This window comes from Oncorhynchus mykiss, chromosome 31 (genome assembly GCF_013265735.2).
Source record: "Oncorhynchus mykiss isolate Arlee chromosome 31, USDA_OmykA_1.1, whole genome shotgun sequence".
Taxonomy (NCBI): domain Eukaryota; kingdom Metazoa; phylum Chordata; class Actinopteri; order Salmoniformes; family Salmonidae; genus Oncorhynchus; species Oncorhynchus mykiss.
This window is the reverse complement of record NC_050571.1, coordinates 43,339,384-43,363,081: the sequence shown is the minus strand read 5'-3', so window position 1 is coordinate 43,363,081 and position 23,698 is coordinate 43,339,384. Positions and strand designations below refer to the sequence as shown.

At 41.0% G+C, this 23,698-nt stretch overlaps 2 protein-coding genes and 1 long non-coding RNA gene across 3 annotated transcripts; 2 read left to right on the top strand and 1 right to left on the bottom strand.

Moving 5' to 3' along the window:
- Nucleotides 1-641: 641 nt before the first annotated feature.
- On the bottom strand, nt 642-2,073 carry LOC110505194 (mitochondrial import inner membrane translocase subunit Tim8 A). The gene is made up of 2 exons (XM_021584244.2): nt 1,856-2,073; nt 642-1,498 (listed from the first exon to the last, which is right to left on the bottom strand). Exons 1-2 carry the CDS (start codon nt 1,970-1,972, stop codon nt 1,337-1,339), a joined length of 279 nt encoding a protein of 92 aa, XP_021439919.1. The 5' UTR covers nt 1,973-2,073; the 3' UTR covers nt 642-1,336.
- Nucleotides 2,074-2,155: 82 nt separating this feature from the next.
- LOC118946048 lies at nt 2,156-4,432 on the top strand. Its single transcript, XR_005041181.1, has 3 exons — nt 2,156-2,241; nt 2,576-2,705; nt 3,434-4,432. It is a non-coding gene; the product is annotated as an uncharacterized LOC118946048 (long non-coding RNA).
- Nucleotides 4,433-11,721: 7,289 nt separating this feature from the next.
- On the top strand, nt 11,722-16,128 carry rl36a (60S ribosomal protein L36a). Its single transcript, NM_001165096.2, is given in 5 exon segments — nt 11,722-11,745; nt 12,452-12,557; nt 12,639-12,706; nt 15,391-15,513; nt 16,058-16,128. Coding segments are annotated over 5 exon segments (321 nt in total). The 5' UTR covers nt 11,722-11,742; the 3' UTR covers nt 16,079-16,128.
- Nucleotides 16,129-23,698: the final 7,570 nt, after the last annotated feature.

Below are 23,698 nucleotides of genomic sequence, written 5' to 3'. Positions count from 1 at the left end.
TACTAGGATTAAATGTCAGGAATCGTGAAACTGAATTTAAATGTATTTGTCTAAGGTGTATGTAAACTTCCGACTTCAACTGTATGTAGTGCTATGAATGAGTTAAAGGTACACACTTTAAAATATGAAGTCACGAAGTGTGATCAAATTGAATGTATTGATATTAGTTTTGAGATCAAATAGTTTACCGAACTGCCTTGTTTTTCACTGACTTATTGATAGGCCTATTGGTCTCATTCCTGGATTTTAATGTCTTTAAAAATGCCACAAGACCTACTGTGAATCAAGGCAATGCAGCTTTTACCTTAGTGTAGGCAGTTAAATCTGTGTTTCGTACAAGAAGTTACTGGTTGTGTGAAGATTTAACAAAATCTGACTAACAAGTTACTGTAATACCTTAATTGTATTATTTCACTGATCATGGATATGAATCAGTATTAACTGAGGCTCTTTCCTAGACAAACACTTTTGAAATGCATTCCTACCGCATGTGCCATACTATTGCATTTCTTAATTTATTTGTAAAATACTGCTGATTCTTTAGTTGAGTATGTGAATAAACAATTATCTTCAAAATTTTACGCAGCAATACCCTAATACTGGGACCACATTGTATTCAAGTCATGGCCAACGATGAGAAATTAGGCAATATAGTTGTTTATTGCAAATATACAATGGCACACTTGTTTCAGCTATAGATTATGCCCTTTTCCCAACAAGACATTGTTCGTACTCTGACTTGATACTGAATGCAGTGAGTTCCAGTGGCTTTCCGAGGCGGTGGCTAAATTGACTGTCCCATTTATTTGTCCCTTCTCTTCAATGCCCCAGGACACAACCTCAACAGCTGGTCAATATTTTTATAAAATCAGACGAATGAAAGATCTCCCATCTCAGTTATCATGATATGATCAACATGCGACAGGCTCTTTCATTCAATTTACAACAGTTTCAGAATAACAATACGAAGATATTTGCTATCAACCAAATAATAGCCGGAAACTCGGAAGTGTACAACTTGCTCATTTGTTGAACGCGGAACATGTATTAATACAACCAGTTAGCGTGTCGGAAATTTGAGTTTCCTAGGTCTGACTAGCACGTGAACGTGGCATTAATCTTGTGTCCTGCTAGGTGAGAGAAATTGGCCACGACTCTTTATTTGTCTTGGTGACATGATGCAAGGTGCAAAACCAAGGAACTTTTATCAAAACATCATGTTTCTTCCCCACCCTGGTTTTTGGACAGTGTTCTCATTGCACCATATAGAAAGCTGGTATTGCTGTAAGCCACATCTTGATTGTCAGTCCATCCAGTCGAGGAGGTTGTTGCTAGACTATTCAGACATGGATTCTGAGAAGGAGACCTTACTCCTCTGTGTCTGCTCCAGTCTGTTCAGGATGAATTGGCTAGTGTCAATGAAGCGCTCTACACAGTTCACAAAGCAGATCTCTGTCCGGGAATCCAGCTTTGGCCCAGGTTTGTCCATGCATTTCTCCTGTGGAGAACCAGAGGAGACAGGTGTTCAATCATTGGTTGGATCACGTCATTGCATGGAGTGGAGGACATTGCATCAGGCATGAATAACTTAACACTAACCACAAAAAAAAGGTGTTTAAATTTTATCTGGAATCCTGACGTTACCTTTAATGGGGTAACGTCAGAGTTGGGACGTCCAGAGGATGCTGTAACTAACCGGCATTACAAACTAGCTAGCTACTAAACACAAACTAGCTAGTACAATTAAGGAGTCTACATGCCCATTGTACTATTGGCTAACTGTCTATGCATTCATTCAATTGATGTTCAAGTAGCTAGCTAGCTTGCTAGATATCATTGCGGAAACGTTTCTTACCCAACACACTTCAGTCATCTGATGAACCAACTGCTGAAACCTTTGTTTTTGGGACTCGATTTCGATGAATTGCTGAAGTTGAGGGTCTGCTGTTGCTCCTTGGTTCTCCATGTTCATGCAGAAATCGCTTATAAATTGAACAGAGATATTCACAGACCTTCACGTTTGTTGGATAGGCTAGGCTCATCACAGGAAACGGAAGAGCTCGACCAATCAGAAAGTGCGCCCCTAATAACAGTGCATTTCATTGGATTTGGGTCCAAAAAAAATGACGTGGTAAATACATTTGATCAACTTCCTCTCAGAGATACTGAGTCTCCCTTTCTGACTATCCTTAATGTCATGTGCAAAATGTTTCTCTGAGATAGAGGCTCAGACAATGCAAGGTAGGCAGGCTACTGTTCTTTCTCAATAGTTTTATAAAACCACATAGCTACATTTTCAGTTGATAAAATGGATTTCTACTTAGTATACATTTCAGTGGATAGACAGTAAATACATATGAAATCTTACAGAAATAGATAGGACTATATAATATATTTAATTGAAAGCAATTTACCAATGATAGTAATAAAGGAAAACATAATAATTAAATAAGGAAAAACATTTCATATCTAGCATGTTCTCAATTACCAACAGTTACATTCCTCAAATAAGATTTTATTTAACTACTGGAGTTTGTCATAAGAGTCCCATGTTCAACCATAACGCATCTCTCAGCTCTCTCACAGGAATTCTTTAAGTTTAAGTTTCATCTACTTCTCCAATGGATGATGTCCAGAATGGATTAGGCCCTGAATTGACGAAGACTTCAGTCTTTTCTGCATGAGGAAGTGTATCTGCCAGAGGGGTGAGTCTGTGAACTGTGTTTCAATCAGAATATGGTGGTTGGATCTACTGGAGCTCGTAGAGCAAGTCCTGAACAGTCACCGACAGCTCCTGAAAGGTGGGTCTCTCGTCCGTCTTCTGCCAGTCAACGCAAGAGGAGATACAATACATGAGGGTGGGGCAAACAATTAGATTACAAGTTGTCAAGCTGACATGTATGTCCATTTCTCTGACCATTATCTTTGAGCCCCACTTAGTTAGCCTTATCCCAGAACGGTGCTGTTTGGCTTGACAATGACCATAAAAGTTGGAAAGATAGAATACACAGATCTGGGACCAGGCATTATTCTGTATACTGTACGTACATCCAGCCAACAGCTGGTCAGGATGGTGAAGACTGTCATTGGCCATATGGGGGCGATAGAGGCGATGGCATCTTGAAACCTTATCCACTATCTCATTGCTGTTTAACCGTTCGTAGGGCAGTTTTCCCAAGGTGTAGACCTCCCACATTAAGACCCCTATGGAGAGCAAGTTAACCTTGTCAATATGTATTAAATTATCATCATCGGAATAAAATAGTTTGTGAATATAGGCTGGATAGGTGTAGCCTGTTCCCAGATCTGTCTGCTCTAGCCAACTCCTATGTTCATTGGTGTTATAGTCTGGTTACAGATCTGGGACCTGGCCAAGATAGGTTGCCTTTACTAACCATAAGCCCAGATGTCTGACTTGCTGCTGAATTTACAGGACCTCAGGAGGTGACCAGCCCACAGGGAACTTGGAGCCTGCAGAGCTGGTGTACTCGTCATCCAGGACATACCTGAAATAACAGGGAGAGTTGTTAATTTGTCATAGAAGTAGCTCTAATTCCATAATATTGCTGTAAGAATGAACTGTAGATTTTATTTATTTGTCAGGTATTTCTGCAGTGTGTGATTATTTGTAAAAGCTGCCAGAATCAAGCACAACATTCAGTCTTTACCTTGACAGTCAAAAGTCATTGACTTTAATGGTCCCATTGGTATCTACCAAGCAGTTTCTGGCAGCCTGAGAAGAAGAACACAGTATTTGTTATTTGAGGTCAGTATTGTGTAGTGTAGTATAGGACAGTAGCCTACAGTACCAAATCAGTATCAAACCTGCTGAGTCTTTCAAATCTCTCAAGCTGCGCTTGATTTAGTTTGAAATCAACAGTCAGTGGAATAGCCCCCAAAAGTGCAAACTGCAAAACCTAAGCTATTTGACTCATATCTTATAAGTACATCTCTTACCAGGTCTCTGTGGATGTACTGCTGAGCCTCCAGGTAGGCAATGCCCTCTGTGACGTCCTTACACTTTTCCAGGGATATGTGCTGCTTCAGGCCTTCTCGCAGGTAGCTGACCAGGCAGCCATTGGAGAGGAACTCTGTGACAATGTAGATGGGCCTTTGTTTGGTGCACACACCATACAGCTTAACCAAGTTCTCGTGGCGGAGCTTCCTGGTTCAAGCAAAAAGAGATGAGATTGAACATGTGTTGAGGGCTATGTGGGTTAAATTGAACAACACTGTTGGTGTATATGGTGAGAATTTTGGCAGAGGACAAGGTGGAGCTGTTACGATATATACAGTATACTGTACCTCTGGATATATTTCTATCTAAGGCTCTGAATGTACAGTGCCTTGCGAAAGTATTCGGCCCCCTTGAACTTTGAGACCTTTTGCCACATTTCAGGCTTCAAACATAAAGATATAAAACTGTATTTTTTGTAAAGAATCAACAACAAGTGGGACACAATCATGAAGTGGAACGACATTTATTGGATATTTCATACTTTTTTAACAAATCAAAAACTGAAAAATTGGGCGTGCAAAATTATTCAGCCCCTTTACTTTCAGTGCAGCAAACTCTCTCCAGAAGTTCAGTGAGGATCTCTGAATGATCCAATGTTGACCTAAATGACTAATGATGATAAATACAATCCACCTGTGTGTAATCAAGTCTCCGTATAAATGCACCTGCACTGTGATAGTCTCAGAGGTCCGTTAAAAGCGCAGAGAGCATCATGAAGAACAAGGAACACACCAGGCAGGTCCGAGATACTGTTGTGAAGAAGTTTAAAGCCGGATTTGGATACAAAAATATTTCCCAAGCTTTAAACATCCCAAGGAGCACTGTGCAAGTGATAATATTGAAATGGAAGGAGTATCAGACCACTGCAAATCTACCAAGACCTGGCCGTCCCTCTAAACTTTCAGCTCATACAAGGAGAAGACTGATCAGAGATGCAGCCAAGAGGCCCATGATCACTCTGGATGAACTGCAGAGATCTACAGCTGAGGTGGGAGACTCTGTCCATAGGACAACAATCAGTCGTATATTGCACAAATCTGGCCTTTATGGAAGAGTGGCAAGAAGAAAGCCATTTCTTAAAGATATCCATAAAAAGTGTCGTTTAAAGTTTGCCACAAGCCACCTGGGAGACACACCAAACATGTGGAAGAAGGTGCTCTGGTCAGATGAAACCAAAATTGAACTTTTTGGCAACAATGCAAAACGTTATGTTTGGCGTAAAAGCAACACAGCTGAACACACCATCCCCACTGTCAAACATGGTGGTGGCAGCATCATGGTTTGGGCCTGCTTTTCTTCAGCAGGGACAGGGAAGATGGTTAAAATTGATGGGAAGATGGATGGAGCCAAATACAGGACCATTCTGGAAGAACCTGATGGAGTCTGCAAAAGACCTGAGACTGGGACGGAGATTTGTCTTCTAACAAGACAATGATCCAAAACATAAAGCAAAATCTACAATGGAATGGTTCAAAAATAAACATATCCAGGTGTTAGAATGGCCAAGTCAAATGGCCTAAACTACAATACCCCATAATGTCAAAGTGAAATTATGTTTTTAAATTTGCTTACAAATGAATTACAAATGAAAAGCTGAAAGTTCAGGAGTAAATATTTGCTTAACAAGTCACATAAGTTGCATAATAGTGTTTAATAGTGTTTAACATGATTTTTGAATTACTACCTCATCTTTGTACCCCACACATACAATTATCTGTAAGGTCCCTCAGTCGAGCAGTGAATTTCAAGATTCCACCACAAAGACCAGGGAGCTTTTCCAATGCCTCGCAATGAAGGGCACTTATTGGTAGATGGGTAAAAATAAAAAAGCAGACATTGAATATCCCTTTGATCATGGTGAAGTTATTCATTACACTTTGGATGGTGTATCAATACACCCAGTAAGTAAAAAAAAAATACAGGCATCCTTCCTAACTCAGTTGCGGGAGAGGAAGGAAAGCGCTCAGGGATTTCACCACGAGGCCAATGGTGACTTTAAAATAGTTAAAGAAGAAAACTGAGGATGGATCAACAACATTGTAGTTACTCCACAATGCTATCCTAATTGACAGAGTGAAAAGAAGGAAGCCTGTACAGAATACAAATATTCCAAAACATGCATCCTGTTTCCAACAAGACACTAAAGTAATACTGCAAAAAATGTGACAAAGCAATTCTCTTTTTGTCCTAAATATTAAGTGTTATGTTTGGGGAAAATCCAATACAACACATGACTGAGTACCACCCTCCATATATTCAAGCTTATCAGTGTTATGGGTATGCTTGTAATCATCAAGGACTGGGGAGTTTTTCAGGATAAAAAAATGAAACCGAATGTAGCTAAGCACAGGCAAAATTCTAGACGAAAACCTGGTTCAGTCTGCTTTCCACCATCAGTAGGACAATAACCTAAAACACAAGGTCAAGTCTACACTGAAATTGCTTACCAAGAAGAGTTAATGTTCCAGAGTGGTCGAGTTCAAGTGTTGACTTAAATCTACTTGAAAATATATAGCAAGACCTGAAAATGGTTGTCTAGCAAGGATATTTAGATTACCGGAAAGGGGTTACGGGTTTGTTTATTTTATTAGAAGGTGTTGTTTCTGGTCTCCCGAGTGGCGCAGTGATCTAAGGCACTGCATTGCAGTGCTAGCTGTGCCACTAGAGATTCTGGGTTTGAGTCCACTGTATGATATTCATATTTTAATAAATATATATACCCTATATAAAGGAAGAGAAGGTTAGGCCTAACCCCTTAGAGATATGCCGGTGGCATGCTATGACACCGACATGCATTTCTTTATTGGCTACACAGATATAGACTTACAGAAGGAGGGTAATTTGTACATTTTTTATCCAAATATTTTGTATAAAGACAAGCATTATATTGTTAGATTATAGGAGTAACTCTGGTAGGCCTGAAACAGTCTTCCTCGCCTCAAGTTCAACTGTCAGTCAGTTGGAGCCCAGGGCGCACTGCCTTCTTATCAAAGAGATCGTGCCTGCAGTAGCTTAAGCTTAATAATGGCCACACCATATCAAACCTTCATAAAAGCTTCTAAACTTTATTAGGGTAATATCAAAAGTACGTCAAGCCATTGTTTATAGGGTAAATACGAGCAGAAGAACAAATGTAAACCCCCCCCCCCCAAAAAAAAAAACACACAAGCCTCCCGAAGTAACAAAAAAAACAACTGCTAGACAGCCCTCACCCCCAGTACATTTCTATCTGTCCCTAATAGAACCAATTGTACATTGTCATGCAGTGACAGAATGATAATTGAGATAACGCAAATCATTCATGATTAAGTTGGGCAAACATTTTATTAAACTTATTGTTCTAGGCCTACTTCATCCACATCCTCACCTGCATCCCTAATCCCTACCTGTAGTCTACCCGCCTCTGGTATAATGCATTTCCACCTCTCACTCTTATCAGTCTTGCTTTGACATCTTCCTCAATTAAAATGAGATATTCTAACAGATCAATCTTGCTGGTAAAACATCATTAAATATTGCTAAGTTACTTAGCTATAGTGTGTATGTAGGGCTTATGAAAATATACAATAATCACAAAGATCGTGCAACTACTGCATAGGCAACACGATAATACCAGACAGAGCCCATTTGTTGGCTCCTATGTTGAAATCAATATTCTCAGAGCCACCTTGTTGATACTATGCTTCAATAATCGCAGAATGTTTCCCTTCCCTGGCAAGTAATGCAGACACGGAAAACCAAACATTTGTGGGCGCACGAGAAAATGTTGGTGGGAAGCGCAGGAGACAATGGCACTGTCATAGTACACTGTCATAGTACACTGTTTGCACCATTCTACAAGGGTGGCTTCCTATAGCACAGTGCATTTGGAAAGTATTCAGACCCCTTGAGTTTTTCCACATTTTGTTACATTACAGCCTTATTCTAAAATTGATGACATCATTTTTTCTCATCAATCTACACACAATACCCCATAATGACAAAGCAAAAACTGGTTTTCAGAAATGTTAGCAAATGTATAAAAAATAAAAACAGAGATACCTTGTTCACATAAGTATTCAGACCCTTTGCTCTGAGACTCAAAAATAAGCTCAGGTGCATCCTGTTTCCATTGATCATCTTTGAGATATTTCTACAACTTGATTAGAGTCCACATGTGGTAAATTAAATTGATTGGACATTATTTGAAAACGCATACACCTGTCTGTATAAGGTCCCACAGTTGACAGTGCATGTCAGAGCAAAAACCAAGCCATGAGGTCAAAGGAATTGTCTGTAGAGCTCAGGATTGTTTCCAGGCACAGATCTGGGGAATGGTACCAAAACATTTCTGCAACAATGAAGGTCCCCAAGAACACAGTCGCCTCCGTCATTGTTAAATGGAATAAGTTTGGAGCCACCAAGACTCTTCCTAAAGCTGTCCTCCAGGCCAAATTGAGCAATTGAGGAGAAGACCCTTGGTCAGGGAGGTGAGGGATTTGGTCTCCAGAACTCCACCAATCAGGCCTTTATGGTAGAGAGGCCAGACGGAAGCCACTCCTCAGTAAAAGGCCACATAGCAGCCCAATTGGAGTTTGCCAAAAACACCTAAAAGACTCTCAGACCATGAGAAACAAGATTCCCTGGTCTGATGAAACCAAGATTGAACTTTTTGGCCTGAATGTCGAACGTCACGTCTGGAGGAAACCTGGCACCATCCTTATGGTGAAGCATGGTGGTGGCAGCATCATGATGTGGGGGTGTTTTTCAGCGGCAGAGAATGGGAGACTAGTCAGGATCGAGGGAAAATGAAGGGAGCAAAGTACAGAGCGAGCCTTGATGAAAACCTGCTCCAGATAGCTCAGGACCTCTGACTGGGGCGAATGTTCACCTTCCAACAGGATAACGACCCTAAGCACATAGCCAACACAACACAGGAGTGTTGTAACCAAAAAATGTAGTAACCAAAAAAGTGTTAAATAATTGAAAATATACAATAGATCTGGTAAAAGATAATACAAAGAAAAAAACAAACGTTATTTTGTATTTTTTTGTACTATAATTTTTTAAATGCAAGAGAAAGACCATAATGTATTATTCCAACCCAGGTGCAATATTGATTTTGGCCACTAGATGGCAGCAGTTTATGTGCAAAGTTTTAGACTGATCCAATGAACCATTGTATTTTCTGTTCAAAATGTTGCATCAAGACTGCCCAAATGTACCTAAATGTTTATTAATAACTTTTCATGTTCAAAATTGTGCACTCTCCTCAAACAATAGAATAGGATTCTATTACTGTAATAGTAATAGGTACTGTAAATTGAACAGTGCAGTTGGATTAACAAGAATTTAAGCTTTCTACCAATATCAGATATGTCTATGTCCTGGGAAATGTTCTTGTTACTTACAACCTCATGCTAATCGCATTAGCCTACATTAGCTCAACCATCCCGTGGACGTGACACCGATCCCAAATAAGTTTTTAAAGTAATGATGGACTGTCATTTCTCTTTGCTTATTTGAGCTGTTCTTGACATAATATGGACTTGGTATTTTACCAAATAGGGCAATCTTCTGTATACCACCCCTAACTTGTCACAACACAACTGATTGGCTCAAACACATTAAGAAGGAAAGAAATTCTACAAATTCACTTTTAACAAGGCACACCGGTTAATTGAAATGCATTCCACCTAACTACCTCATGAAGCTGGTTGAGCGAATACCAAGAGTGTGCAAACCTGTCATCGAGGCAATGTGCGGCTACTTTGAAGAATGTCAAATATAAAATATATTTTGATTTAACTTTTTTGGTTACTACATGATTCCATATGTGTTATTTCATAGTTTTGATGTCTTCACTATTATTCTACAATGTAGAAAATAGTACAAATAAAGAAAAACCCTTGAATGATTAGGTGTGTCCAAACTTTTGACTCTTACTGTATAAATAAATGTATGTGGACATCCCTTGAAATTAGTGGATTCAGCTATTTCAGCCACACAACTTCCTGACAGGTGTATAAAATTGAGCACACGGCAATACAATCTCCATAGACAAAGATAGGCTGTAGAATGGCCTTACTGAAGAGCTCAGTGATTTTCAATGTGGCAACGTCATAGGATGCCACCTTTCCAACAAGTCAGTTTGTCCAATTTCTGCCCTCCTAGAGCTTCCCGGTCAACTGTAAGTGCTGTTATTGTGAAGTGGAAACATGTAGGAAAAACAACGGCTCAGCCAGTAAGTGGCACACAAGCTCACAGAACAGGACCGCTGAGTGCTGAAGTGCATAGCAGGTAAAAATCGTCTCTCCTCGGTTGACGTGAGAGATCCAAACTGCCTCTGGTAGCAATGTCAGCACGATAACTATTGGACAAGAGCTTCATGAAATGGGTTTCAATGGCTGAGCAGCCGCACACAACCCTAAGATCACCATGCGCAATGCCAAGCGTCGGCTGGAGTGGTGTAAAGCTCGCCGCCATTGGACTCCGGAGCGGAGTTCTCTGGAGTGATGAATCAAGCTTCACCATCTGGCGGATCTGGTGGATGAATCTTGAATTGGCGGATGCCAGGAGAATGCGACGTGCCCCAATGCATAGTGCCAACTGTAAACTTTGGTGGAGGAGGAATAATGGTCTGGGGCAGTTTTTCATGGTTCGGGCTAGGTCCGACTGCAAGCCAGGCCTAATAGCCCAACATCAGTGCCTGACCTCACTAATGCTCTTGTGACTGAATGGAAGCAAGTCCAATGTTCCAACATCTTGTGGAAAACCTTCCCAGAAGAGTGGAGGCTGTTATAGCAGCAAAGTGGGGGACCAAATCCATGCCCATGATTTTGTAATGAGATGTTCAACGAGCACGTGTCCACATACTTTTGGTCATGTGGTGTACCTTAATAGAAAGTGACTCAGGTAAAAGTCCCCCAGTAAAATACTACTTGAGTAAAAGTCTAAACGTATTTGGGTTTTAAAATAGGCCTAGTTAAGTATTACAAGTAAATGTATAAATAATAAAAAATTCCTTATACTAAGCAAACCAGACCGCACTATTGTCTTACATTTATGGATAGCCAGGGGCACAGTCCAACACTTTGACATAATTTACAAACGAAGCGTTTTTGTTTAGTGAGATCAGAGGCAGTAGGGATGACCAGTGATCGTGTAGTAGGCTATTCTAAATGATTTAATTTGTTTCTGAACAGACTTTGGCAAATGTATTTCAATTCATCAGGGCTGTTGCAGCTCCTCCAGAACCCTTCTCGCAGGTTGCAACGAGAGGGAGAGAGATTGTAGAAAGTGAATCTCATTCTAGTTCTGTGAGAGATACAGTTGGGCTTCTCACGCAGCCTTGCTTTGGTCTCCAACATAGAGAGATTACGAATTTTGGAAAAAAATATGTATTTATAGACTAATACAAAATCAGTAGCGGATTTAAGTACGGGCGACATGGGCAGCCACCCAGGGCGGCATCTTGCCGGGGACGACACCGGGAGATTTTCGGCACAACATCGGAACGAAACAGTCCAAAACAGAGAGGTGCCAGATCCCGTGCTGTTTATTGAGGCTTTGTACTGAAGGCCTACTTCTGTAATATAAAGTATTTGGTTATATTCCACACTCCCAAACATAAGGTGGCAGTGTTCAAAAAATTAGGACCTATACTTCTGCATCAGCCAATGGTCTTTACGAAGGAGTGCTACCGGCTTCGTTCTTCCTTTTTTCGTCTGGATCGGGCCGTCACAATGGTATGAAACTTCACCATGAATACGCTTAAAACATCTACTGTAATCTTTGAAATATACATGCACTAGCTACGTTCTAAAGTGCCTAATGTGTGAACGCAATGGTTAGGGACACATTTAGCCCATTATTAGTGATTGTATCTGTATATCCCAATATAGTTGCCTATAACAAAACTCGAGCGAATGATTACATCGGTCATATCGCTAGCTACATGGAACATGAAATCGCCCACGTTATTTTATTTTTGGCAACATAATTAAGTTGGTATTGCCATTTTAGATGTGCATCATTGCTAAGTACTTGTTACCGTTTTTAAACGTAGCAAATGTACAATAGGCTGGTCTTCAAGTAGCTAAGTGGTGCACGTTAAGGAGACAATGGTGTCTCTACGTTACCTTATAGAGCCAGCCGGCCACCAAACCGATTGTTGGTAGACTTGATTATATAACTTTGTGGCAGAAAGTATGCACATGTAACTAGTATTTTGAACAAAAATGCCACAGATGGGAAAAATGCCACAGATGGGAAAAGGCTCTTGTAGCAGCTCCTTAGGTTGAATGGTAGTGACCTGACCACCATACTGGATATTTGTTTTGATGCCCAGTGTTCAGTGAATAAATACGAATGCAGAGGTACTGTAAATGACAATGTACTATACTACTGCACTGTCGGTGTACATGTTTCTAAATTAATGTTTGTGTGATTCAGGTGAACGTACCAAAGACGCGCAGGACCTACTGCAAGAAGTGCAAGAGGCACCAGCTTCACAAAGTTACCCAGTACAAGAAGGGAAAGGATTCCCTCTATGCACAAGGTGAGTTTGTCTCAAAATAAGCATTGGCAGGTAGCATGGACCGCAATGTGTTCCAAGATAAATAACTGATATGTGTTTTAGGTAAGAGGAGATATGACAGAAAGCAGTCCGGTTACGGTGGACAGACCAAGCCTATTTTCCGCAAAAAGGTGAGTTCGTGAAGCTTTGTGTGTACTGGAAACATTACCAAAGGGTACCTTATCAGTTAACACTTTTCCTTGAGTAACCCCAACAGTACAGTTGTGTTGTCGTGGACAACCACAAGTGTGGGTCTGGGGCAACCTAACTGTACTTAATGGTTACTCAAGGAAAGGAATTGAACCACTGGAATAAGGTACCCTATAATGTATCCAATAATGTATACTACAAATGTAGGCTGTGCAGGCCATTGTCAGCGAGCCTTGGCCTGTAGTGACTTTGTCCTTTCCTAAAGTGTCCGCTAAAGATAATTGAGATGGTTTGAGGCTGTTTCTCCTCCATGGCAAGGTAAACCTCAGACAACTTAGTGAATGCTTCTGTTTTTTTCCTTTACTTTTACACACACACTACCGTTCAAAAGTTTGGGGTCACTTAGAAATGTCCTTGTTTTTGAAAGAAAAACACTTTTTTTGTCCATTTAAAATAACATCAAATTGATCAGAAATACAGTGAAGACATTGTTAATGTTGTAAATGACTATTGTAGCTGGAAATGGCTGATTGAAAAAAAAAAAAAAAAGGAATATCTACATAGGTGTACAAGAGGCCCATTATCAGCAACCATCACTCCTTAATATTTTCCTTTTATTGGCCAGTCTTAGATATGGCTTGTTCTTTGCAACTCTGCCAAGAAGGCCAACGTCCCGGAGTCGCCTATTCACTGTTGATGTTAAGACTGGTGTTTTGCGGGTACTATTTAATGAACCTCTTAGTGCGTAAATCCCTCTAGTGGAGATTTGACAACATCCGGTGAAATCGGAGCATGCCAAATTCAAAATACAAAATCGTAATATTAAACATTAATGAAAATACAAGTGTCCTACATTGTTTCAAAGCTTAACTTCTTCTTAATCCAGCTGCTTTGTCAGATTTCAAAAAGGCTTTACGGCGAAAGCATATCATGTGATTATCTGAGGACAGCACCCGCATACAAAAGCGTTAAACATTTTCCAAACAAGCAGAGGCGTCACGAAAGTCAGAAATAGCAATAAAATAAATCACTTACCTTTGAAGATCTTCCTCTGTTTGCAATTCCAAGGGTCCCAGCTACATCACAAATTGTCATTTTGTTTGAAAAAGTCCTTTATATCCCCAGAAAGTCAGTTTAGTTGGCGCGCTTGATTCAGTAATCCACCAGTTTCCCTCGTTCAAAATGCATACAAATGAATCTCAAAAGTTACCAATAAACAAGTCAAACAACATTTCTAATCAATCCTCAGGTACTCTAATATGTAAATAAACAATACAATTGAAGACGGAGAATAGTATGTTTATTACCGGAGATAAATAACAAAGTGCGCGCTCTCATCCACGCATGTCACAATACTACAGCCAAAATGGGAGACACCTAGAAAAACTATAAATGTTTTGCTCATTTTTCAAAAAACAAGCCTGAAATTCTTTGTTAAGACTTGACTTTTAGTGGAAGCCCTAGGAACTGCAATCTGGGATGTATTTCTTTGATTTTCCCATAAACAAGGATTTGGATGGGCTGACACCTAAAATAAAAAATTCCGGATGGATTCTCCTCGGGTTTTCTCCTGCCATATCAGTTCTGTTATACTCACATACATTACTTTAACAGTTTTAGAAACGTTGGAGAGTTTTCTATCCAATACTGCCAATTGTATGCGAATCCTAGCTTCTGGGCCTGAGTAACAGGCAGTTTACTTTGGGCACGTCAGTCATCCGAAATACCGAATACTGCCACTGGCCCTCAAGAAGTTAATGAAGCTGCCAGTTGAGGACTTGAGAGCTCTGTTTCTCAAACTAGACAATCGTATGTACTTGTCCTCTTGCTCCTCTTTCTATTCTGGTTAGAGCCAGTTTGCGCTGTTCTGTGAATGGAAGTAATCCAGTGTTGTATGAGATCTTCAGTTTCTTCGCAATTTATTGCAGGGAATAGCCATCATTTCTCAGAACAAGAATAGGCTGATGGAGTTTCAGAAGAAAGTAAAACAAATTCTGTCCATTTCGAGCCTGTAATCGAACCCACAAATGCTGATGTTCCAGATACTCAACTAGTCTAAAGAAGGCCTGTTTTTATTGCTTCTTTAATCAGAACAACAATTCAGATGTGCTAACATAATTGCAAAAGGGTTTTCTAATGATTAATTAGCCTTTTAAAATGATAATCTTGGATTAGCTAACACAACGTGCCAGTGGAACACAGGAATGATGGTTGCTGATAACGGGCCTCTGTACACCTTTGTAGGTATTCCACAAAAAATCATCAGTTTCCAGCTACAATAGTCATTTATTATAACATTAACAATGTCTACACTATATTTCTGATCAATTTGATGTTATTTTAATGGACAAAAACGTGGACATTTCTAAGTGACCCCAAACTTTTGAACGGTAGTGTACTTACAGTATTGTCTGAACCTTTTTTACAGCTTTTTAACATTTTTATTTTACTGTTTGTGGGTACTACTTTAAGTGTACACTCGCACACTCCCCCTCATGGATTTTAATGGAATGGACACTTCACCAATCCGATGGTTTTAAATGCATGACGGGGAGTGAACGAGTACACATTTAAGGGTAGAGAATCAAAATGCAGCCACTGCCATGTAATGTGTGCATGAATCCTGGATTATTTTCTACATTTGTTACATGGATTCTCTCCTCAGGCTAAGACGACAAAGAAGATTGTGTTAAGGCTGGAGTGCGTGGAGCCCAACTGCAGGGCCAAGAGAATGGTGCCCATCAAGAGATGCAAACACTTTGAGCTGGGAGGTGACAAGAAGAGAAAGGTAAGCAAGCACAAACTCTCATTCCAACTAAGTACTGAAACACTGCTTTTCCTGGCCTATGTTTATTCTGCTTCTGGAAAGGGTTGTGTATTTGCTCTAGAACCATAAATAGCAACGTAAATGGTTTGTGGACGTCAAAATTAATTTGATTGTTAATCAGTGACATTTGACACGTGGTTCAACTACTGATACACGTCTTTGCTCATTCACTTTACATCGTTCCTCTGCATAAGGTTTAGTAAATTCCAAATATACACGCTTCCTCAGAAGTCTTTGTGGTTAAGATACTGCCTAGAGAGGAATTGGCAATAGCACTCTGAAGGCCTTCACTGGTCAAACGTGTGCTACTCTGGAACGGTCTGCCTTTTATATATGCCCTATTTGAGTGTTTACAAGTTCTAATTAATTTGTCAGATTTAAAGATGATTGGATTCGGAAGCAGTGTTGGTATTTTTCATTTTGGAAAGGTGAACGTGAATGATTAATTGTGCTGTTTGAATATCTATGCGCTGCCTTTTAAAACGTTTTCATTTTCTCCTTTCAGGGCCAGGTCATCCAGTTCTAGGCTGTGGTTCAATTCGTTGGGTGGACTTTTTTCAATAAATGTATTGAAATTGTATCCGCTGCAATCTCTCCTTAACTGTATCTTAGTGGTTAAAATGTGGCAATTAAAGATGGTGTGTATATAGATTAGAGGTAGGCCGATTAATTAGGGCTGGTTTTAAGTTTTCATAACAATCGGTAATCTGCAATTTTGGACTGATTACATTGCACTCCACAAGGAGACTGCGTGGCAGGCTGACCACCTGTTACGCGAGTGCAGTAAGGAGCCAAGCTAAGTTGCTAGCTAGCATTAAACTTATCTTATAAAAAACAATCAATCTTAACATAATCACTAGTTAACTACACATGGTTGATGATATTACTAGTTTATCTACGTTGCAAATAATCAATGCGATGTCTGTTAATTTATAATCATTCGACCTCTAATATAGATATGTAATTGGCCATCCAGGGAAATGTTTTGTTGCCATTAGAAACGTAAAAATTTAATTTGTCACATACATGTTACAATGGCATCAACCGAAGTCTTTAACCCCTCCAGAAAACACAAACTAAATAACCTTTCTGAAAGTGGTTACAGCAAGTTACAGTATATATTCACTCTGCTGAATAACCATGCCTGAATCATATCCTTATGTGCCGTCTTACTCCATCAGAACCCAAGATATTAAGTTAAACAGTTTGTTTTAAAGCTATACAGCCATTTTGATATATTAATGCTCAGACCGTGCGTCCATATCCTGGAATTTTGGGTGATTACATTTCTCTAGCCCATCCCCAAGTTTACCAAAAAAGTTTGGCAGGGCGGCAACTTTTTGAGATTTGAATTCCAGATTCATATCAAGACACTGTTATACCAAAGTAAAACATGTTATTTCAATCAGGTAAAATTGTTACAGTACTGCTGTTATTTGATATCTGAACATTCAGGTGTTAGCCAGCCAGCAAATCTCCCTTTTTGTGACCAGAACAATTGGAATACAGGACATGGACAATTTACTAACTTCATTTTTTATTTACTTAATTTAAAGTAGCTTTTTAAAAAAAACTCGGGACTTGAGGTTCAATCTTTCTAGGGCAGGGATTCCAACAAATAACCTATTCAAGAGGGCGTATACATGTCTCTTTAGCAAGTAAACACCAACTAGAATAACAACATAAAAAGGCAATGTAACTTCAGCTGCATTTACACAGGCACCCCGATTCTGATATTTTATCAATTGACCAGTTGGATCAGCTCTGAAAAAGATCTGTTATGACCAATTAGTTTGGAAATGGAACAATTAGGCTGCTTATGTAAACACAGCCTTTCTGTGCCTGTGAGTTAGTGCTGAGCCAGGGTCTATATGCTTGTCTGCTAGCAAGATCATACTAAAGAACTGAGTTGTGTGTTTGACATGTCCTTTCATAATTGCCATTGGGTCTTGAAGTCACCCGTGATGGGAGTGACAGTTGACAGTGCTTTGCCAGAAGGGTTGACAACCACTACCAGTTTGCTGAGGGTTAGGACCCGTAGCTCCTTGTAGCTGGGCAGGACCTGGTGACACACTGGGGGTGTCAGATCTTCCAGCTAGGCACTGTGGGAAGGGTGTGGGGAGAGCCATTGGAACCGCCATCTGCTTGTTCATCACTGCCAGAGCCGACAAGAATCTCTCCCACACCTGATTCTTTTATATATATATATATATATATATATATATATATACTGAAAAAATAAAGGGAACACTTAAACAACACACTGTAACTCCAAGTCAATCACACTTCTGTGAAATCAAACTGTCCACTTAGGAAGCAACACTGATTGACAATAAATTTCACATGCTGTTGTGCAAATGGAATAGACAACAGGTGGAAATTATAGGCATTTAGCAAGACACCCCCAATAAAGGAGTGGTTCTGCAGGTGGGGACCACAGACCACTTCTCAGTTGCTATGCTTCCTGGCTGATGTTTTGGTCACTTTTGAATGCTGGCGGTAGCAGGAGACGGAGTCTACAACCCACACAAGTGGCTCAGGTAGTGCAGCTCATCCAGGATGGAACATCTATGCGAGATGTGGCAAGAAGGTTTGCTGTGTCTGTCAGCGTAGTGTCCAGAGCATGGAGGCGCTACCAGGAGACAGGCCAGTACATCAGGAGACATGGTAGGAGGGCAACAACCCAGCAGCAGGACCGCTACCTCCGCCTTTGTGCAAGGAGGAGCACTGCCCGAGCCCTGCAAAATGACCTCCAGCAGGCCACAAATGTGCATGTGTCTGCTCAAACAGTCAGAAACAGACTCCATGAGGGTGGTATGAGGGCCCGACGTCCACAGGTGGGGGTTGTGCTTACAGCCCAACATCGTGCAGGACGTTTGGCATTTGCCAGAGAACACCAAGATTGCAAATTCGCCACTGGCGCACTGTGCTCTTCACAGATGAAAGCAGGTTCACACTGAGCGCGTGACAGACGTGACAGTCTGGATACGCCGTGGAGAACGTTCTGCTGCCTGCAACATCCTCCAGCATGACCGGTTTGGCGGTGGGTCAGTCATGGTGTGGGGTGGAATTTCTTTGGGGGGCTGCACAGCCCTCCATATGCTCGCCAGAGGTAGCCTGACTGCCGTTAGGTACCGAGATGAGATCCTCAGACCCCTTGTGAGACCATATGCTGGTGCGGTTGGCCCTGGGTTCCTCCTAATGCAAGACAATGCTAGACCTCATGTGGCTGGAGTGTGTCAGCAGTGCCTGCAAGAGGAAGGCATTGATGCTATGGACTGGCCCGCCCGTTCCCCAGACCTGAATCCAATTGAGCACATCTAGGACATCATGTCTCGCTCCATCCACCAGGAGTTGGCGGATGCTTTAGTCCAGGTCTGGTAGGAGATCCCCCCCCAGGAGACCATCCGCCACCTCATCAGGAGCATGCCCAGGCGTTGTAGGGAGGTCATACAGGCACATGGAGGCCACACACACTACTGAGCCTCATTTTGACTTTAATTTTGAGTGTGACTCCAAATCCAGACCTCCATGGGTTGATACTTGAGTAAAAGTATAGATATCTTAATAGAAAGTTACTCTAATAGAAAGTAAAAGTCATCCAGTAAAATACTACTTGAAAAAAAAAAAAGTCAAAGTATTTGGTTCTATATATATATACTTAAGTATCAAAAGGAAGTATGAACAATTTCAAATTCCTTCTATTAAGGCAGGCAGGACCATTTTCTTATTTTTAAAATGTATGGATAGCCAGGGGCACACTCCAACATTCAAGATATAATTTACAGAATATGCATTTGATTAGTGAGCCTGCCAGATCAGAGGCAGAAGGGATGACCATGTGTTGTCTTGATAAGTCCTTGAATTTTAATTGGACATTTTCCTGTCCTGCTAAGCATTCCAAATGTAACGAGTACTTTTGGGTGTCAGGAAAAATGTATGTGGTAAAAAGTACATTATTTCCTAAAGGAATGTAGTAAAGTAAAAATTGTCAAAAATATAGTGAAGTACAGACACCAACAAAAAAAAGTTAATAGTACGGACTGTAGGGAGTTTACACAATAAAAGCTACAAAGCCACTGAATGTGACTTTTGCATTTGTCAATTTTACAGTGTACTGTGCTTTATAGTCTATCATATTGCCAGTAGATGGCAGTATATACAAAGACCGCTTTAATGTTTGATGTTGCTACGCTACAGGTTAATGCCGTATGCATGATATTACACTGAACAAAACCATTTGTAAACATGTAAAGTATTGGTCCCATGAGCTGAACTAAAAGACCCCAGAAATGTTCCATATGCACAAAGTGTATTTCTCTCATTCTGTGCACAAGTGTTTACATCCCTTTTACTGAGCGTTTCTCCTTTTCCAAGATAATCCATCCACTTGACAGGTGGATGGATTAAACAGCATGATCATTACACAGGCATACCTTGTACTGGGGACAAAAGACCACTCAGTTTTGTCACACAACACAATGCTACAGATGTTTTGAGGAAGAGTAAAATGTGCATGCTGTCTGCAGGAATGTACACCAGAGCTGTTTGTCACAATCATTTAATGTTCATTCCTCTACCATAAGCTGCCTCAAGCATCGTTTTAGTGAGTGACAGTACGTCCAACTGGCCTTAACTGCGGACTATGTGTAACCATGCCAGCCCAGGATCTCCACATCTGGCTTCTTCACCTCTGTTATCGTCTGTGACCAGCCACCTGGACAGCTGACAACTGGGATTGCACAACTGAAGAATTTCTGCACAAACTGTCAGAAACCGTCTCAGGAAAGCTCATCTGCATGCTCATTGTCCTCACCAGGGTCTTGACCTGACTGCAGTTCGGCATTGTAACCGACTTCAGTGGGCAAATGCTCACCTTCGATGGCCACTGGCACGCTGTAGAAGTGTGCTCTTCACAGATGAATCCTGTTTTCAACTATACTGGGCAGATGGCAGACGTATGTGTGAGTGGTTTGCTGATGTCAACGTTGTGAACAGAGTGCCCCATGGTGGCGGTGGGCTTGTGTTATTTTTTATTTTATTTTTTTATTTCACCTTTATTTAACCAGGTAGGCAAGTTGACAACAAGTTCTCATTTACAATTGCGACCTGGCCAAGATAAAGCAAAGCAGTTCGACACATACAACGACACAGAGTTACACATGGAGTAAAACAAACATACAGTCAATAATACAGTATAAACAAGTCTATATACGATGTGAGCAAATGAGGTGAGATAAGGGAGGTAAAGGCAAAAAAAGGCCATGGTGGCAAAGTAAATACAATATAGCAAGTAAAACACTGGAATGGTAGATTTGCAATGGAAGAATGTGCAAAGTAGAAATAAAAATAATGGGGTGCAAAGGAGCAAAATAAATAAATTAAATACAGTAGGGAAAGAGGTAGTTGTTTGGGCTAAATTATGTGGGTGGGCTATGTGGGCTATGTACAGGTGCAGTAATCTGTGAGCTGCTCTGACAGTTGGTGCTTAAAGCTAGTGAGGGAGATAAGTGTTTCCAGTTTCAGAGATTTTTATAGTTCGTTCCAGTCATTGGCAGCAGAGAACTGGAAGGAGAGGCGGCCAAAGAAATAATTGGTTTTGGGGGTGACTAGAGAGATACACAGTGCCTTGCGAAAGTATTCGGCCCCCTTGAACTTTGCGACCTTTTGCCACATTTCAGGCTTCAAACATAAAGATATAAAACTGTATTTTTTTGTGAAGAATCAACAACAAGTGGGACACAATCATGAAGTGGAATGACATTTATTGGATATTTCAAACTTTTTTAACAAATCAAAAACTGAAAAATTGGGCGTGCAAAATTATTCAGCCCCTTTACTTTCAGTGCAGCAAACTCTCTCCAGAAGTTCAGTGAGGATCTCTGAATGATCCAATGTTGACCTAAATGACTAATGATGATAAATACAATCCACCTGTGTGTAATCAAGTCTCCGTATAAATGCACCTGCACTGTGATAGTCTCAGAGGTCCGTTAAAAGGATAATGAAGAACAAGGAACACACCAGGCAGGTCCGAGATACTGTTGTGAAGAAGTTTAAAGCCGGATTTGGATACAAAAAGATTTCCCAAGCTTTAAACATCCCAAGGAGCACTGTGCAAGCGATAATATTGAAATGGAAGGAGTCTCAGACCACTGCAAATCTACCAAGACCTGGCCGTCCCTTTAAACTTTCAGCTCATACAAGGAGAAGACTGATCAGAGATGCAGCCAAGAGGCCCATGATCACTCTGGATGAACTACAGAGATCTACAGCTGAGGTGGGAGACTCTGTCCATAGGACAACAATCAGTCGTATATCGCACAAATCTGGCCTTTATGGAAGAGTGGCAAGAAGAAAGCTATTTCTTAAAGATATCCATAAAAAGTGTCGTTTAAAGTTTGCCACAAGCCACCTGGGAGACACACCAAACATGTGGAAGAAGGTGCTCTGGTCTGATGAAACCAAAATTGAACTTTTTGGCAACAATGCAAAACGTTATGTTTGGCGTAAAAGCAACACAGCTCATCACCCTGAACACACCATACCCACTGTCAAACATGGTGGTGGCAGCATCATGGTTTGGGCCTGCTTTTCTTCAGCAGGGACAGGGAAGATGGTTAAAATTGATGGGAAGATGGATGGAGCCAAATACAGGACCATTCTGGAAGGAAACCTGATGGAGTCTGCAAAAGACCTGAGACTGGGACGGAGATTTGTCTTCCAACAAGACAATGATCCAAAACATAAAGCAAAATCTACAATGGAATGGTTCAAAAATAAACATATCCAGGTGTTAGAATGGCCAAGTCAAAGTCCAGACCTGAATCCAATCGAGAATCTGTGGAAAGAACTGAAAACTGCTGTTCACAAATGCTCTCCATCCAACCTCACTGAGCTCGAGCTGTTTTGCAAGGAGGAATGGGAAAAAATGTCAGTCTCTCGATGTGTGAAACTGATAGAGACATACCCCAAGTGACTTACAGCTGTAATCGCAGCAAAAGGTGTCGCTACAAAGTATTAACTTAAGGGGGCTGAATAATTTTGCACACCCAATTTTTCAGTTTTTGATTTGTTAAAAAAGTTTGAAATATCCAATAAATGTCGTTCCACTTCATGATTGTGTCCCACTTGTTGTTGATTCTTCACAAAAAAATACAGTTTTATATCTTTATGTTTGAAGCCTGAAATGTGGCAAAAGGTCGCAAAGTTCAAGGGGGCCGAATACTTTCGCAAGGCACTGTACCTGCTGGAGCGTGTGCTACAGGTGGGAGATGCTATGGTGACCAGCGAGCTGAGATAAGGGGGGACTTTACCTAGCAGGGTCTTGTAGATGACATGGAGCCAGTGGGTTTGGCGACGAGTATGAAGCGAGGGCCAGCCAACGAGAGTGTACAGGTCGCAATGGTGGGTAGTATATGGGGCTTTGGTGACAAAACGGATTGCACTGTGATAGACTGCATCCAATTTGTTGAGTAGGGTATTGGAGGCTATTTTGTAAATGACATCGCCAAAGTCGAGGATTGGTAGGATGGTCAGTTTTACAAGGGTATGTTTGGCAGCATGAGTGAAGGATGCTTTGTTGCGAAATAGGAAGCCAATTCTAGATTTAACTTTGGATTGGAGATGTTTGATATGGGTCTGGAAGGAGAGTTTACAGTCTAACCAGACACCTAAGTATTTGTAGTTGTCCACGTATTCTAAGTCAGAGTAGTGATGTTGGACAGGCGGGCAGGTGCAGGTAGCGATCGGTTGAAGAGCATGCATTTAGTTTTACTTGTATTTAAGAGCAATTGGAGGCCACGGAAGGAGAGTTGTATGGCATTGAAGCTTGCCTGGAGGGTTGTTAACACAGTGTCCAAAGAAGGGCCAGAAGTATACAGAATGGTGTTGTCTGCGTAGAGGTGGATCAGAGACTCACCAGCAGCAAGAGCGACCCCATTGATGTATACAGAGAAGAGAGTTGGTCCAAGAATTGAACCCTGTGGCACCCCCATAGAGACTGCCAGAGGTCCGGACAGCAGACCCTCCGATTTGACACACTGAACTCTATCAGAGAAGTAGTTGGTGAACCAGGCGAGGCAATCTTTTGAGAAACCAAGGCTGTCGAGTCTGCCGATGAGGATGTGGTGATTGACAGAGTGGA